This window comes from Tursiops truncatus, chromosome 2 (assembly GCF_011762595.2).
Source record: "Tursiops truncatus isolate mTurTru1 chromosome 2, mTurTru1.mat.Y, whole genome shotgun sequence".
Lineage (NCBI taxonomy): Eukaryota > Metazoa > Chordata > Mammalia > Artiodactyla > Delphinidae > Tursiops > Tursiops truncatus.
The window spans coordinates 151,800,089-151,818,797 of NC_047035.1; the positions used below are offsets into that span (position 1 = coordinate 151,800,089).

At 40.3% G+C, this 18,709-nt stretch overlaps 1 protein-coding gene across 4 annotated transcripts in view; it reads right to left on the reverse strand.

Annotated features, from left to right (window-relative positions):
• The window catches only part of PRKCQ (protein kinase C theta), a 148,625-nt gene that overhangs the window by 88,311 nt on the left and 41,605 nt on the right, over nucleotides 1-18,709 (reverse strand). For 2 of the 4 annotated variants that reach the window (XM_019933224.3, XM_073801523.1), the window contains exons 2-4: nucleotides 11,027-11,153; nucleotides 7,801-8,000; nucleotides 4,226-4,286 (exon numbers count right to left, since the gene is read on the reverse strand). In XM_019933224.3, coding sequence (XP_019788783.1) covers nucleotides 4,226-4,286; nucleotides 7,801-8,000; nucleotides 11,027-11,144 — 379 coding nt within the window. In that variant the 5' untranslated portion in view covers nucleotides 11,145-11,153. Of the gene's footprint in view, nucleotides 1-237; nucleotides 473-4,225; nucleotides 4,287-7,800; nucleotides 8,001-8,502; nucleotides 8,616-11,026; nucleotides 11,154-18,709 lie in introns of those variants that run through there. The other 2 variants (XM_033852335.2, XM_033852336.2) reach the window with 2 other exon arrangements.

Sequence of the window (18,709 nt, forward strand, 5' to 3'; positions counted from 1 at the left end):
ATGAAGCATCTTACCTTAATTCCATAACAGGATTATCAGAGGGTGTATTGTTATAGGATTGGAACCATGAGGCTGGATTACTGGCTTGACCCTTCACTCCTCTTTCATGACACTGAGCTATATCCTCTTTCAATTTTTAAAAACAAAAGTCAGAACATTCCAGGTATTTACCAGCCTCTCCTATTCACTGTCAATGATGATTCAGCCAGAAAAGGCAGGAAGCGGTAAGTACTTTACCTGTAATTCTAGAGAATAACGTGGTTACTGACAGTAAGTTGGAAACGACATTTTTTTTTAAGGTCCCAGGATGCTTTGTATCTGGTTGTTTATGGACAAGAAAAAGTAGGAGGGAGCTGGCCAGACTTCTGAAGACAAAAGAACTTTGGGAAGTTGTTTATGCTCTGGTTCCTGAGGCCCACAGTAATCAGAGGCACCAGCCATAGATTACACAGGTCAATGTGGAAAGGGCCAGAGATGAACAGATCACTGCAATTAAAAAAAAAAAAAATGTAATCCTGGATGTTACCTAGTCACCTACATCAAATCATCACATTCACATTTCTTCAGTTCACCCTGGGCTCTGGATATTGGTGAAGGTACCTTGGGTAGTAACTGTCCACAGTGCCCAACACCCAAATGACATCTTCCCAAAAGGCTGGTAGAATTCCGAGAATACCAGTGAGACTATCAGCCCTGGCTGAAGCCCAGGCCCAAAGAAAACACACAACAGCAAGGCAGTCGTGGTTTAATAGCACGATGGAAACTCTAGCATGTGAGAGAGTGTGACATGGCGAACAAGAAAGAAATAACAAAAATAATCAGCGTCACTAAAACAAGGGTAATGAACTTAATGATTATAGTTCCTACAACCACGATTTTAAGTAGCTTGAAGATTCTTGGATGACTTATTCTATTTATTTTTTCCAAATACAAAAAATGGAGGTTTAGCGAGAATAAGGGGCTCATGTTTCACAAATGAAAAGAGTTCACAATATTTAAACTAAATTATTTCCATCCTGGCTAAGCCATGGCAGAGACTGGACAACACACTTGAGGCAAATGTTCCTGCCAAAGTACTTTAATTTCCCCACCCCTTAGAGTGGCCAGGCTAGAAACATACTGGGTGGACAAAGGTGGGGCATGGAGGTGGAGACCTCTCCCCCAGGATGCAGCCTAGTCTCAGGACTCACTTTAGGACAAAAGTCTTCTCCACAGGGCTCCACAAGTCTGTTTTACGGAAACTCCAAACTTCCAGATAAAAAGCCTTCCTAATAAAGAGCTCCTTCGATAGGGCTGAATATTTTGCCTAATACTTCATTAGGCAATTTAAGTCTTTTTATTAGGAACTGGGTCAGAAATAAAGTAGGCTTGGTGAATAAGGGATTAAACTTAGGGTCACTAAGGCAACTGCCTTCTTCTTCAAGTTCTGGTTTAAGTGTAGAGATCAATTTACAACTTGGGACTGGCATGGTAGGCCATTTGTCAGTAAGATTTGACTCATTTTTATTTTGATCCAGATGTAATAAAATAAAATAAAGCATAAAATTACTTTTAAATTCAGGGATGGAAGTGGATTATTCTGGGAACCCTATCTGTATTACTGTAAAAAAATTATATATATATATATATATATATAATTATGTAAAAATTATATATAGTCTAATACATAAACTATTATATAATAGTACAGACTACATATAACTATATATTTATAAATATAAAATAGTCTGTATTAGAATATAACATTGTATATTTAAAAAATGCCAGAGAGTATTAAAAAGGAATTCATTCCCTTGCTCCTTCCTGTGATTTCCTTTATCCTCTGACCATTTCAATCATTACAAAAAAGTAAATGTATAAAAGCTCAGAATTTTAAACATTCTCCTTGTATTTACTGTTTATTTCTGAAGTAATTTGGTCTTCTGTTTGTTTATTGGCTTGAATAAGTGCGTTGGTTTTTGTATGTTTGGTTATTTCTTTTATAGTAATGGCGCCCAATCTATTTATTTAATCTGTCACTTGTTTGTAGTCAGTTAAATCACAAATATTTCCTGGCCAGCTATGAGCAAATTGTTGTGCTGAATGGTCTAAAGAACTATGAGACATCACCCCTAATTCTGAATGGCTAATAGCCCAGTCAGGAAGACACGGCACTCACACAAAGAATAGACTTGTTGATAAGTACACACCCATATTTTTTAGGAGGCAGGAAAAGGAATTACAAAAGAGGCCATGAACAGGCAGCTGAAAAATTAAGAGGAAAACTTGAATAATATTACATCAAGCAATCCAAGAAAGAATGGGTTTCTCAGCGTTGACTGAAACAGAGATGTCAAGGGAATTGAAGGTTAAGACACATGCATTTGTTTTGAGGATTTGTTCTCTTGGAGAAAGCCATTCAGCAGATTGGTTGAAATATAAGCCAGACTCTTAGGGTTTAAGAATTGACAGAGTAGTGAAGAAACAGGGACTGATACATTAAACTACTGTCTCAAGAAATGTGTCAGGGAAGGAAAGGAAAGAAAAACTCATGGAGGTTAAAACATTTAAAAAATTTTTCTTTTCAGGTTGGAGAAGATGGCTTAATTATGTATGTCTTGGCAATGAGGCAGAAACCAAAGAAAGACAGAGAAGTTGAAGGTGCCAGAGTGGAAGTGTGACTGATGTTACAGAGCTGCTAGGGGTGAGAGCCAGGAGACCAAGAAAGGGAGGGACTTTCTCCGAGGCAGAAGAGCAGGAAGAGAGGCAGGACGAAGCAGCTGAATCCTAAAGTGCAGAGACACACAGAAGACGTAGTCTCTCCCAACTACCCTGGAGGTAAAGCCAACCTCCAAGAGTAAGAGAAGATCAAGACACCTTCACCAAGGCGTATGGGCATGTTTGGAATAGCCACTGCGTGGGAACCAAAAGGAATTTCTAAATGCCAGAGTGAGTCCAACTGAACAGTTCAACAAACATTCATCGAGTACCTCCTACGTACTCAATGAAATAGGAATATGAATGAAATCATGCCATTTGCAGCAACATGGCCAGTCCTAGAGATGATCGTACTAAGAGAAGTAAGCCAGACAGAGAAAAGACAAATATCACATGACATCGCTTATATGTGGAATCTAAAGAAAAAGAAAGACACAAATGAACTTATTTACAAAACAGAAATAGACCCACAGACATAGAAAACAAACTTACGGGTTACCAAAAGGGAAGGGGGTGGAGGGATAAAAATAGGAATTTGGGCTTAACATATTCACACTATTATATATAAAACAGATAACCCACAAGGACCTACTGTATAATACAGGGAACTATACCCAATATTTTGTAATAACCTGTAAGGGAAAAAGATCTGAAAAAGAAAGTATATATTGGGTTGGCCAAAAAGTTCGTTTGGGTTTTTGTGCAACTCCTTACGGAAAAACGTGAATAAACTTTTTGCCCAACCATATATACGTGTGTGTGTGTGTGTGTGTGTGTGTGATGTATATAAAATAGACATACATATCTGAATAACTTTAATGTACACCTGAAACTAACACAACATCGCAAATCAACTATACTTTAATAAAAAAAAGATTTTAGGAGGCGTAGCATTTGATCCATTGACGCAGCACTTTGACAACAGGATATAAACGCAACAGGAAGAACTGACGGGCTATATCACAGGCACCAAGCACACTGCCTGTGAATGTAACTTCTGTGAACGGCATCTGTGTGTGAGATGGAAGTGAAACTCTTTAGTGATGCATGTTTTCCCTCCTTGTTCCTAAAAGGATTTGAGGTGACTAACTTGAAGCATTAGTATTTTGCTACTATAGTGTTGTAGAAAATATTTATTGGTTTCTTATTTATTTTGTATTCTACTGATGGTGTGACAACTTGTTATATCACATCATTTATACACAGTGTGTACACACAGAGCAACACATTAGCAGAGCCTTTGGTGTTTACATTAAATTCCCAAATGAAAATACACACAGACTAGAAAAGCACTGGGCATATGAACTCACACCATTGAAAAACGAATGCTATAAATGTTTTCTATTTCTACGTGGATCTGGCCCCATCGAGTGTATATTCAACTCATGCTTGAGCACCATTGGGAATTTTAAGAAAATTCCTTGTGCTTCTATCTTCTTTGCTCTCAGAAAAGCAAAGTGAAATAAGTTGCAAAGGAGAGGAGACATGCCCGCCACACCCCCAAACAGGAATAAGAAATGCCACTTGCCACTCATTTCCAGAAAGTATCTTGCGTTCATTAGCATTCGGCCTTGAGGTTTCAGCTCTAACTGGTGTAAGGAAGGAAAGAAACAAGGGTCAGAATGTGACACAAGTGCTGAGTTGAATGACATCACAACTGGCGGGTTTGGTGATGGCAGGAGATCCCCAGCGCAGGGCCCACCCCTGTTCCCTTTCACTTAACTTACCCATATTATCATCAGACTAGCACAGCATCCGTGAACATAGGCTTTCTTTGATTAAAACACCTCAGCAACTACCTAATTTGACTTGGAGACCAAAACTTCCTTAAGGAAGAAACCAAATTCTAAAACAGATTCTATGTGACTTCCTTGCCCTGCGCTACAGCTTATCTTAAGAGTTGTAATAGGGTAGATTCATATCTTGATGGTGACAGAAGAATCATGGAGGCTGGGGACTAGCTCACTTGGAGAACAAGTAGGTTCCCTTTGGAAGGAAAGGGAAATCCTGCTTTGAGGATGCCTGAATACACTTGCCCCTAGGTTAATCGGGTATTAAATGGGAGTGGCCTTTTTCTTTCACACAGAGAGCCTGTTTCCTTTGGAAAGTGCTGGAAATTTTCACACTACTAAGGGAAATTTTAATTAGATTGGTCGAGGAAGGGATTTAAAAAAACATACTTCAGGACTTCCCTGGTGGCGCTGAGGTTAAGAATCCACCTGCCAATGAAGCAGACACGAGTTTGAGCCCTGATCCGGGAAGATCTCACATGCCGCGGAGCAACAAAGCCCGTGCGCCACAACTACTGAGCCTGCGCTCTAGAGCCCACGAGCCACAACTACTGAAGCCCACGCGCCTAGCGCCCGTGCTCCGCAACAAGAGAAGCCACCTCAACAAGAAGCCCACGCGCCGCAACGAAGAGTAGCCCCTGCTCACTGCAACTAGAGAAAGCCCCCGCACGGCAACGAAGACCCAACACAGCCAAAAAGAAAATATAAACAAATAAATAAATTTAAAAATATATATACACAAATATATATTTCAGTATCATTATGTAGAAGGGATGATGCAGGAAATCATGTGATGTGACATAAGGGGGAAAATGGCAAATCTGACACAACCTGACCACTACTGATTATACAGTAAACTGTAACACTGTACTATAAATATGCTAAAAAGAATACGAAGGTGAACTGCAGGGCACTGCCGATCATTACATCCAGGGGTAACTAGAATAACTGAAAAATAGTAAGAAGGGTCTGGTCAAAGTCAGGACTGAATATGAATCATGGCTAAATAATTCAAGGTCATGGTGACCTTGTGCCTGTCACCAGACCTTTAAAGATCTCGGAGAACTGACATAATAGTGATGTTGATGTTACAGCATCACTACTATTAGAATTTTATGATGTGACAAGCCTATACTGCTTGGTTACCTACACATTCTCATGCAAGCTTAAATAGATTAATGAAAAGAGAAGTGCTTTTGGCAACAAGTATATACACCATTATTTTCTGGTTTATGGAATAATAAATAAGGAGGCAAAAATAAAGCTAGAAGAGCAAGGGAACAGGGGGTCAGTCCCAAAGGAAGTGGCAAAAATTGGTACCAGGTGACTGCAACCAATATTACCAATATTCAATACCGATATTCAGGAATTAGTGGTGATGGAGGAAATTAAACCAGTTAGCTGCTGGAAGAACAACATTCACAGAAAGTGACAGTCCATTATGTTTTTGAGAGTGAACAGGAGATAACCGCACCAACAGGGAAAATCTTGGGACAGCAGAAGGAAAAATCTTAATGTTTGGAAACTGGATGGTGTTTATGGAAGTGAGAGGCAATTCTGAGAAAATCGTTTTTGTTTTTTTTTTAAATAGAGAAGCTAATTTTAAGAAAGCAGACTGCAATAGAAGCAAGGGAAACTATAAGTCCAAAGCAACCTGTTGACCTTTAAACATTATAAATAAAAGTGAACTAACAAATAACCCTGAAAACAGCAAAGGTGGAAAATGTAAGAAGGTTGCTAGTAGTTAAATGAGGATCCAAGGGCTTAGGTCTCAAAAATCCCAATATGCAAAAAGTGTAAGAAGTCTGATAAGGATAAAAATCAGAGAAAGTCGAGGCAAGAAATCAAATGCAACTTTAAGAAATACAAATAGAAAAGCAACTTGTCAGTGATGCTTAACAAAAGAATTTTAAAAATAGTTATCCTCTCATTAATTGAAAAGGAAATCAAATAGCCTGCTACTTAAAAAATTAGAGATTTGGTGACTCTTCCCTTTTTTTAAAAAAATGGGGCAGAAAGTGGAAAATAAATGGGAATGGGGGAAAAAACTGAGGAAAACTTTCTCCAGTTTCTCACTTCTTTCTCTGAGCCTAGCCAAATGCTCCCATGATTCAGTTGTACCTACAGCCTCACCCCCTCACCTACCGGGTTTGTATAAACCTTTAACACTAAGCCACATACCTGTGACATTATCCACTTATTTAAACTCTTCCTACGTGTATAACTAGCTACCCAAGAGGAATTCTGCTGAATGCGGAAGTTCTCAACAGACACACTGAACTAAGTTATCTAAACACATCTGAGCATAGGGAACTTTAAGAAAAAATCTTGATATATCTTTATCTTTAAAGATTACTTTAGTGATACAAGCAAAGATACATGTACTTTCCTAAAAAGTACCCTTTTTTTTTCAGATCAAAAATACATAATTGACACAAAAATCTAGGTTTTAGGCTTGTATCATTCCCATTTTGAAACCTGTGACCTGAAGATCTTTTGGCTGGAGTTCTTAAGAACCTGCACAAAGCAGAAAGGTAAGAATCTCCTTTGCATAAATGATACAGACATGTGAAAACACTCTGTGGGTTTCAGACCATGGAAAAGCAGTTTTTACTAGTATATTTTCTTCAATTTTTGTACCCCAGAAATTTTCATTAGAATTTGTTATGCTTTCATATTTTACTTCTCCCTTTAACTTTCTAAACATTTGCTACCAAAATAGTTATAATCTAAGTTTTCAAAAACTTGGTGTGGTGACACGGATTGTGTATAATGTACTTTTTAGAGTAAAGTAAGCTAAGTGAACAAATTACGGCTAAAAAAAAAATTACAGGGATTGAGATATCAAACATTAAACGGATCTTTGCTCTCTCTTCTCACTTATCCACCCATCATCTTATCTAAAATATTTTATCAAGGTATCACATAGGTTCCTAGATATCTTGATATCTACGTGACGCCTTGATAAATAGGCCACAGGTAGGTTCCCAAGTTATGGAAAATTTGTGATATTTCCAAGCTTACTTTAACAGTTATAAATAAGGCAATAACAGTTCTTCATAGCCTAAGAGACCTTCTTCCCCTTACATAAGAATCAAAGAGATCTGAGTAAACCAGTACGTTCTAAGACTGCAATGAATCATCATTATCATGATCAAGCCACCCGTGAGTCCGTGGTAGGGAGTCAGTTTACTTAAGGCCAGTGTATCATACCTTCAGGATGACACTGAAATCTTGAGCTAGTCTTCAACTATGGTTCTTAGCACTTAATGGAATATACACTTAAAATAAAGCTCACAGCTTGGCTATTTACCCATATTTCTGTCTTCCCATTGTTTTTCCTACATCTCTCGGCCAGGGAGTAGAGCTCCACAGTTGTTTCGGATATTAGGTCCACATTTTTGCCCTTTACGATGATCTGCATTACTCTTCCCTTGTTGATATGGGCGTCAAAAGTGCTGTCCCAGGGAGGGTACATGGTTGGCTTTTTCTGGATGTACATCTGCCCATTCTCTAGGAACAGAAAGATATGTTCTCATTACTCCCTTAACCAGCCCTGGGAAATAATTCAACTCAACAGTGACACCTATTCCCTCTGCTCTCCGGGATATATCAGTCTGTTGGGAGAACAAAAATAACATGTAAAGGAATTAGAGATTGATCTGAAAGATACAGGGGCATAATTTCAGGCTTACAATGAGTGCTCCTTTAAAAAGATATTTAAAACTTTTCCATTTGACATAAATACACTAAGAGGCAAAACCTTTAAGACATCATGAGCCGTTATTTCCTTCCCTCATTTGCAAATGAGGATATATTTTACATAAGCCATGCACCCTAAGCAAAAATTAACAAGTATTCCGGAGGGGTGGTGGTCCCCATCCCCAGAGCCAGTGAAGCCGGCTGTAGACCTGCAGGCTGGTGGGAGTCCTGGAAATGGTTAGTAACAGGAGCCAAGGTCAGGATGATATAGTTTAAGGGAACTTCCCCAGAACCACCAGGCGACTGGACTTACTCGTGGGATTAAGCAGTGTTGTCCTATCTCTCATCCATATTGGATTTTCCATAGTATTTGTTCTTTAATCATTTCAGGAGCGGAAAACTGCAGCTGTATTTCAGGGTGTGTTTCTTGTGATCATAAGCACACAAAGTGGCAGATTTAGCAACGCAGAGATGTTGATAAAGCAAAAGGAAAAATTCACTTAAAACAGGGCAACAAAGCAGTTCTGAATCCTGATTCTCTCCGGCGCATGATGCTAAAAGCAGAACGGGCATTTAGCATTTGCTAAATTATTCTTCGGGAGGTATACAAGGATTTGAAGAAGCTGAGACTTCAAATTTTAGGTAAACCTGGCTATTAGCGTAAATTTAGGTAAACCTGGCTATTGGCTATAAACTCTGACAGTGTTGAGCGTGGAATAGGAAGGGGAAGATTTTTATGTCTTGTTTAAAAGAAATTTAACTCAGGATCGGACTATAAGAAAAAGCAACGGCAATATTAGTGATCGGAGTAACGTTTTACTTCCGCAGGCTTGAAGCCACCCCTCATAATTCCTTTAATTCCTCCCAACCACAACCATTCTCCACACCCCGAAAAAGGACAGAAATTCCCACGGCAAGGCATTTTTTACACCTTCATTCAGTAATGTTTGCAATCACTTAAAAAGGGAACCAGAACTCAGGCTCCTATCTATTTAAAGTGGGTTTTGCCATTTTCAAAGGCTCCCAGACGGACAGCACTGTGTCCTGTTTGTCCCTGTTCTACTGCTTTACGTAAAATGCAGCCTCACACCCCCAAGACTGAAATGTGCTTAAACTCTAGAGAAGTAATATTTGAATGATCATGTTCAGAGTGATTTCTTTTCCGAACAAAACTAAAACAAAATCGACACCCCAAACCTCTAAACTCCACAGCCTAACCTTTTGGAAAAACAGTCTTTTTCGACACGTTCTCTGGATCCATACGGCTGATTAGACTAAGTTCAAAGGCAAGGCCAAAAGAAGAAGAAATTTTAGAAAGGCTCTCAAGAGGCAAATGTCAGTGAGAGCTGTGGTTGTAAAGGGAACTGGATCCCGGGGACATTAAGTCGAAAGCAGCTTTGAAAAACTCAGACATTGCACACTTCAAAGATTTTGGTGACCTTTGAAAGGTCTTAGATTGGGAGCAAATGCCATTCTCACTTTTAACTAAACAGGAGAGAAACCTGGGCAGAAGGGAAATCGAGATCATCAGACAGTCTTCCCCGCTTTCATGTGCTCACAGGGTCTGGAAGGCTGAAGTCAGTCAACCACAGAGCAGAAGTCTTAGAAGGGAGAGAAAAGCCAACACACCAGGATTTGAAACCCCAGGGTTCTGAGCTGGAAACATCTAGCTGGAGGTTCTCAACTGCAAAATCAGGTTCCTCTTGCACCTGTGAATGTCACCCCCTTAAAGGACTATTTTTTTGAGGACTTCTGTCTCTCTCCACCTGTCTCTCCAGCCCCAATCCTTCTCTCTCCCCACTACCCTGCTTTAATGTCTTCATTTCACATGACTTACTACATGATATTTTTCTTTCTTGCCTATCTTCCTCTGCTAGGAAAGAAGCTCTAGAGGAAAGGCACGTATTCTGACCCAGTATACAGTAGGTGCTCCATAAATGCTTTCTCTGTAAACGAACTATAATGGCTCCTATTGTTACTGGGACTCTGCATTGGTGGCAATCAGACTTCCCTACGAAGTCTCTGTGAAAACCAGAATGTGTGTAGGAAGGCAGTGAAGCTGGAAAAATCATGGGATGTAAACTTCCTCCCGCCTTTTTTTTTATTAAGAAAGTCCATGAGAATCTTAAAATACAGAGACAGGGATCAGGGAGGGTGGGAACAGTTGAAGTGATCATGGAGAGACTCCAGACAGAATAATTATTTTAATGGAATGATTTAAACCCACAAAGGAATCCGGGAAGACTGTCACTCTCTCCCCCTCACCATGAACTTCTCATAAATATTTAAATTTGACAAAATATGAGTATTCTTTCACTCAACCAGGGTTTTAGTAAACACAGAAGTTAAGTTTTCTGTAATTTGGACTCTAAGCGCTAATCGTATATTCTTTGTACTATTCATCTGAGCTTGGCCAAAGAAGCAGTAAACCATCTTTGGGGTTAATTCTAAGATTATGCAGACTTTATCTATAATCACTGACAACAACCAGACTTAACACCACCATGTTTTACTTCAGCTCATTAGATTTTTTTTTTCCCCCGTAACTCTTCACAATAATGTCCTCAACTCATTTCTCCTTTCCTTTGTTTATGTGGAAAATGGGACCATGAAATATTGTAGAACATGAGGCAGGAGACCAGGTCTAGTTCAGAGGCTGTTACTAAGCCCATATGCCTTTGAGAAAGCACTTGGCTTCCCCGGGTATCAGTTTCCTGAGCTGGAAAATTAGGCTGTGCCAGATGACCTTGAAGATCCCGGAAGACCTTGCTTCCCGGTTCATAGCAGGGTCTTCCTCCTCCTCTCCCACCCCACCTACACCACCCACTCAAGCTTACCTGATTCAACATATTCTTTGACAAGCACAGCACAGTAAGGGTTAACGGCCTCTCCCTGGCACGGCTGGCAGGACCCACAGTCAAAGTTGGACAAACCAATTCGAAGAAACGGTGACATGGCCGCTCCCTGAAAAGCGACAAAAGACAGAAGCTGTTTGGGGGCTGTGAAATATATTACTGTGGGTGTCCCACCCCCACTTAACCAGTGCTTTATCTCTGACAGCCAGAGCCTGAAATGGCTCAACTATCCATTCAAACAAATGTTTTACTTCCCCTTCTGCACAGTACACTATTGGGCTCACCCCAAACCACAGGCTGACTAGCCAGAGAAAGTGGCGTTCAGGACTTCAGCGTTATTGAACCTTGTCCGTTAGACCTAAGTTCCACTCTTAATCGAATGGAGTTTTATTTAATAGTTGCAGAGAGAAGCAGAGGCTTTCCAACATTTTACTTCTTCTATCAATATTATTCAAGAAGGTACCCAGGAAACAACACGCAGTAATAAGAAAATGAGTTTACAAACAGTGCGTCTATTTTAGTCACACCAGTTGAACATGACACCACGGAATTCTTACATGGGCTATTTATGTGTGTGATGGAATTGGCTCTAGATATCTATTCAGCAGCTGATCTCTGTTTAGTTTAGACACACATACACACATATACATATAGATATAGATAAATTAAGCTCTTGAATATTACAAACCACTTAAAAACCCTAAATCACTGACCACCGTAAAATACCACTTCATTGTGGAAGGAGAAACAAAGTCCTTCGTAAAAGCCAAAGAACTAATAATTACACTTTCCCGGAGATATCGGTGAAAATCATTGTAGTGTTGGCTACAAATTCCAGAATTTTCCAGTCTGATTCTTCACCTGTTGTTCCTTCCTTGTCTTTGTTTTGTCCATTTACTTCAACCCTTTTTTGAACCTACTTTTCCAGGAGGTTCCATGAATCTGAAACTATTGCCTGGTATTCAGTGATAGAGTTACGTCTTTGCTTCCTCTTTCTCTTGAAACAATTTTGCCTCACGAATTTTCCCCTTCTTATGCAAGCCAAAGATATCAAGAAGAAAGCATTAGTCATCTTTTCTACCTTTTTGTGAAGGAAGAAAACTACTCAGAGTAACAGGATCCCAGGTGTGAGAATCAACGACACAACTGGAAATCTTGGGCCCATAACCCTGAATCCAACAGAGCCATAAAAGATTGCCAGTCCTCTGGAATGCCGGCAGCCTGGGTATTTTTTGAACAAACAGAGAGACAAATTAGGGGGTCTTGATCACTGCTGTTAATTTCATGGAGGTTAAGAGAGTCCCAATTTCCTGCAATTCAGCAGGTTTAACTAAAGGAGATGGTTATGGAATCACCATGATTTGTCAGGAGTTCTTAGCCTTGGAAACACATTCTGTATATGTCACTCTGCTGAATTAGCAGCTAGATGACTTCCAGATTTGTCTTTAGGGGGCCCCCTTCCCCCTCTGAGCTTAGAACTCTTGGGCAGAAGCCTGGCTAAGAACAGAGAATTCTCCAGAGAAAACTTTGAGACCCCCATTCCTGGACCACGTAGATCTTTCAGACAAATCTATATTCCTCCACTAATCAGGAACAATCACCAAGAACCAGCATCATTTATGCGAGTATTTACCACGTGTGGACGTTTTGAAGATTTCCTTAACACAAGTGAAGGTAAGTAATTAATTCTGACTTGAGCCTCGAGGGATCACTGACTCATAAAGTCCGAGTTACAACCACTCTGACCTTTACTGATGGATGTGTCACTCTGCTATTTCCAGGCTGGGTTCAGAATTAGGCAACAGCAGCTCAACATGCACCTGGGAAAATCTGTCTGGGGAACAGACTGAAAGGTCTAGTGTCCCCAGGGGTTCTATCACAGTAAGGAACAGAGTTACTGCAAAACCCCCTCCCCCAACAGGGCTGGCTTAGACATCAACTGACTTCCTATCCGCAGCCATCCTGATTCCCTTGCCAGTTCACCAGACTCGCCTTCCCTATCCCCTCACCCAATAGCATTTTGATGATCTGCCCAATGCATGCATCTGTCTGGTAGCCAAGCCACTGTCTTTCTAAAGGTCTAGTCACAGTGACATTCTGACATTTAGAAAGCAGAACTGGCATCTGTGTGCTTAACCTCACACGTTGTTCAATAAAGCCTCAAGCTCAGGGGGTGCCTTTTAAAGGCAAAAGGTAGCATTTTATTGCTGAGCTGCCCAGAATCTTTTCCCCTTCTGTAACAGTAATAGGCAATCATCATGAAATGAAGGAAATACACAAAATTGGTAAAAGACTTCTCATAGTTCCACTGACAGAAGCAAATCACGGTTACTATTTTAATGGATTTTCTCTAGTCTACGGTTTTGTTTTATATGCTGTGCTCATACTGTGTGTATGAGATTGTATCTGACTTTTAACTTTTACCAAAAAAATTGTCCAAGCTACTATGTCATCTCTGTAAGCATCCTTTGAATTCTTACATGACAGCCCACTGAGGGACAGCTCCATCATCTGCTTTACTGAAGTCTTATAGTTCCACACTTAGATTGTGTCCAGTTTTTCCATAATAGAAATAATGCTGTGATGAGCTCCTTTTACATTTTTTTTTAATTTAGGAAGAACGCATCAAACTAGATCACCAGAGAATTCCAATATTACTACATCAGACAATATCACTATGTGTAAGGTCATGCACACTTAAAGAAAATAACAAAATGCAAAGGCAAAGACTTAAGGAAAATATCTAAGGTAAATGCAACAGAAAATAAGTTAGCATCATTCTTATATAATAAGCATACACAAATGTGTAGGGAAAAAAAAAAACCCCAAACCACTACCCATGACCCAGCTAAATAAGTGGCAATGACACAAACTACACAAAATACAAAAAACATACTTGTAACTAGTTTGTAGGAAAATGTTCAGCCTTGTGAGCAATTTAAGATGTACAAAACAAAGCAGGATACTATATAATTGCATTTACATGACATTCTTGAAAAGACAAAACTATATGGAGAAAAGCAGCAGTGGTTACCAGTGGTTTGGGTAGGGGACAGGGTATGATTATAAAAGGGTGACACGAGCAGGTTCTGGGGGAAGATCCAACTGTTCTATAGCCGGATTGTGGTGGTAGTCACAGAAATCTAGACTTAAATTCACAGAAGGATGCACCCAAAACAAAGGTCAATTTTGCCATACGATAATTTAAAAGCCAAAATTAAGAAATATGCCACTGGCATTTCAAGGCATAGATTATAAATTCAGAGGTTATATAAAGAATATACATTAGGAAACTGAGAATTCATATAATAAAATATTAAACTAAAATCTGAAGTAATCCAGCATAGTTTCAGTTTACTAAAGGGAAATGGTTAGAGCCTTAAGAAAACACCTTTTACTCTGTAGTATTTAAGGTCTCCTGAAATTTTGCATTTTGGTGCAAACAGCTGAGAAAAAAATAACATTGGAACTTGATAATGCATTTTCTTTGAGGATCCATTAATATTCAATTCAATTTAATAATATTATTTTATAATTATAAAATATTATTTATTATAAAATATAGTTTTATTATATTTATATTATTTTATTATTAATAATATCAATATAATTAATATTATTAATATAATATTATTTTAAAACAATAATATTATTTTACCTGTGCAATTAGCAAATATTTTAGAAACGCTCTTACCTAACAATGGCAAGGACAACATGCATCATACACTTCCATACAATGCTGTGTGAGCGTAAATTTGTTGAACACTCATGTGTGTATGTACCAATATATGTATATGTACATATACATATATTGTATGTATATGTACATATACATATACATATACATGCAAATCTCAAGAGCCTAGAAGATGCGTAACACGCACATGAGGATGAAATTAACATAACAGATTTTTGTGGGCTGGTTTTTTGTGCGCAGAGCTGATGGTAAAGGAGAAGGGGTGCTAAAATAGAAAGGAAAATTACTTGTGTACAGAAATACATGCACTGGAATCGCATCTCTCAGGACTGTCTTCCCCCAGTCTCTCTGTGGAGTGTGGATTTCATAATCTCTTTCTTGCCAATCACAGTAGCCTCGCTCTCTACAACAAACAATGTGTGCAGTAAGACTGACTGGCCAGCTCAGGCTGTTCCGGCAACACACGGGTCCCTCTACGGACCGCTCGTCCGAGGAATAAAAGCACACATCCAGTCTCTCCTGGACAGCTCCCGGGGACCGCCCAACCTGCCAGGTGCGAAAGGAACTCACTGTCTTGCCTTTGGAATCTTCCTCTTCTTCTGTTTTATCAGCTCAGTGACTGGGACCATGACTCCCAGCCTAGCACCCTGCTTAGACATCACCCTTTCTCTCATCCACCGCAACCAACCTGTCCTCCTCCTTCCCCATCTCCTCTCCTCCTTCCCTGGGGTCTTGGCTGGATTCTGCATCATCCCTCGTTGGACCCATCATAGCAGCTTCCCTGTCTCTCTCCCCAGTCCTGTCACCTCTCACTCCCAGCCCCAAAGGATCTTCCCTAGGATCACGCAGAGCCCCTGCCATTTCTCCAACTTGTCATGCTGTTTCGGAGCTCTAGGCTCTTAGCCATACTGCCTCCTCTCCCTGGACCGCCTTCCTATCTCACTCCAGCCTCCATCTGCCCCACCCCCGCTTCCTCATCTTTCAAGCTCCCGCTCAGTCTGTACCTCCTCTGTGAAGCTCTTCCTCCCTCACCTCCATCAGCCTCCCTCGACACATCTTGGTGGAATTTACTCAGCGCTCGCCCAGCCCCCCATAGCTCCCCGGGTACCCTGCGAGACAGCACCTGTCATATTTGTTCCCCTCACCTTTGCCATTTCAAAAGTCTGAGTGGGGTAGATCCTGTACCTCCCATTCTCTGTCTTTGTCTTCAGCTCTTAGCCCCCAAATTTGGGGGACATAGTAGGGCCCCACCAGGATTTCTCCTACATAATCCTTGAAGAGGGTGGGATCTACTCATATCCCCAGAAGACGGGTGGGACTCAACCTATAGAAGTCCCTCTGGTTTCATCTGCAGTATATCTAGCAAAAACCCTCCAGAGTGAGTGCATGCAGATGCCTTACTTACTGGACTCTAGCTGTGACGAGGGGTCTCCTCTATTACCACGTTCCTCTGGGGAATGTGGGGCTGGGGAGGAGACCAAATGCTCACACAGCCGTATTTCCCTATAATGCTTTATTCAGTGCATTAGTTCCCGTTGGTCTTCCCAAACAAGACTTTGGGCTCTGAGAGCAGAGACCATATCTTAATCATCTATGTACCTCCTGGGTCAATCCCTCTGTCTGATATCGAGCTGATGCTCAATGCCTTTTTGCTAAGAAACTTAATTTTCAAAAGCAACGTTTTACATCATCTTTTAATCTTCACGCATTTCTTTTACCTGAAAGGGTATTCTATGGTCCGATTAGGTAGCAGACAGTTACAGAGGAAATCAATACAAAGGAAACATCCCAGGCATTGTTACTGGCAGAGAATCGATGCCATTATGAGCTCAGCTGCAGGAATTATTTAACCTCTCTGCTTTCTCATTTGGAAAATGGTGATAATACTATTACTTGTCTCAAAGGGCTATAAGGATGAAATGGGAAAACACATGGAGGTGCTTAGAACAGGGCTGTCACACAGTAAACTCTCAAAGTAATGTTAGTTATTATTATTATTGCAACTGATATACTTTCTAGTGTACTTTATGGTCATTATTAGTATATACCAAAAAAGGGTAGGAAGAGAATGGAAAGAGTCTTTTAGGAGCATATCTGGGCTGAATTAAGTGACCTTCCTCTGTGCTCTGCCACCGAGCTCCCATAAAACCCCTCACGTATCTCTCCTATAGCACTTATTTTCCCCTAATGGAGTCATCACGATGCTGGCACTCATCACGATGAACTATCAGTGTGTCCATCCAATCTTCTGCGCTTCTGCCATCCCAACTGCGAAATACCATCCTAATGTGTACTTTAAATTTGTGGAGGACCTTTACTCTCACAGCTCAATGTTTTCACCTTTAAGTGTGATCTCATTTCTCTTCGGCAGGTAGTGACAATGCAGGGAGATGGACAAGTATCGCTGCTCAGGGGCGTGCTTGAGGTCATATGCCAGTAAGTACTGAACGGAGAATTCTGGTCTCTTGCCTCCCTGATGCTGACTGACCTACTTATCCAGATGGACTCACCTGCCACAATTCAAAGCCACCAAATACTTTCACGGTGACCTGAAGGATTGCCACCACCTAACAAAAGCGGATGGGGGAAAATTCCATAGAAACAGAAAGCAAGAGAAGAAGTCCTCTATACTCTCACCAGCTAAAACGTATCACGACTCCTCTTCCTCTGCAGCAAGTGAACTAAGAATGAGCATACTTCTTTATTTTAAAAAAATCTGGATGTCACTTTTATTGCTATAATTTAGCTGGCGGTGTCTTAGGGACACAGGGAGAGTCTCAAAGAAATATCAAATCTTTACCATATAGAAAACACAAATGAATCAACAGTAAGCTTGGGGATGAGGGGAAAAAACATTCAATGGGTTCCAAACACATCAGCTTAGCCAAAATTTGGTCAATTAAACATCAGGCAAATTTTGGCAAATTAAGTTTATAGCTTTCAATTTAAGAGATAGAAAGGTTTCTCAGGTAAAAGTGGCAACTGAATAAAATGACTTACTGCTGTAGAAAAAGCTATAATAAAAAAATTAATTTGCCTTGCAATGTGCATGGAAGAAAGACTAACTAGTTGGGAAGTGTTTTATCCCCTTGCTAAGATGTCTACAAAGTAGTACAATAAAAAGAGTCAGACTAAATATTAGCCTCTCGCCCCTAAATATGGTCTCAAAAGTGAATTAAAATAATACGTGTGAAGTGAAGACAGTATTTTAAAATAACCCTGACCATACATGCTACATGACAAAAGGAAAGAGGCCTAACCTTCAACGAGTAAGGAAGGGGGATTTGTGACAGAGCTAGTCATGCCCTCCTACCTGCGAACGTTAACAAGACTCCCCCCAACCCCAGTTATGGACTGAATTGTGTCCCCAGCAATTCATATGTTCAGGCCGTAAGCCCCCATGGGACTGTATTTGGAGGTGGAGCCTTTAGGGAGATAATTACGGTTAAATGAGGTCATAAGGGTGGGGCCCTGATCCATTAGGATAGTGTCCTTATAAGAAGAGAAAGAGACACCAGAGCTCTCTTTCTTTCTTTGCCACATGAAGACACAGTGGGAAGATGCCATCGACACACCTGGAAGAGGGCTTTCATCAGAAGCCAGCCTTGAAGGCACCTTGATCTCAGCCTTCCAGCCTCCAGAACAGGGAGAAAACAAACTCCTGTCATTTAAACCCCTCAGTCTGTGGTACTCTGTTCTGGCAGCCTGAGCAGACTAATAGAACATAGCCCTTCTCCCACCAAAAAAAAGAAAAGAAGTGTAGAAATAAAACAAATATTGAAATATAGGAAAGAAGGAACCTGGGGTGGCATTATTAATATTCTGACACTAATTTTAATGGGTGACATGAATAGACAGTCCCACGAAAACACAGCTCTGATCACATTACACAAATACTCAACTGTCCACATCCTTGCTGAATTAAATCATGATTCAATCTGTTAGTTAAAAGCCCCCATGTGTTGGCA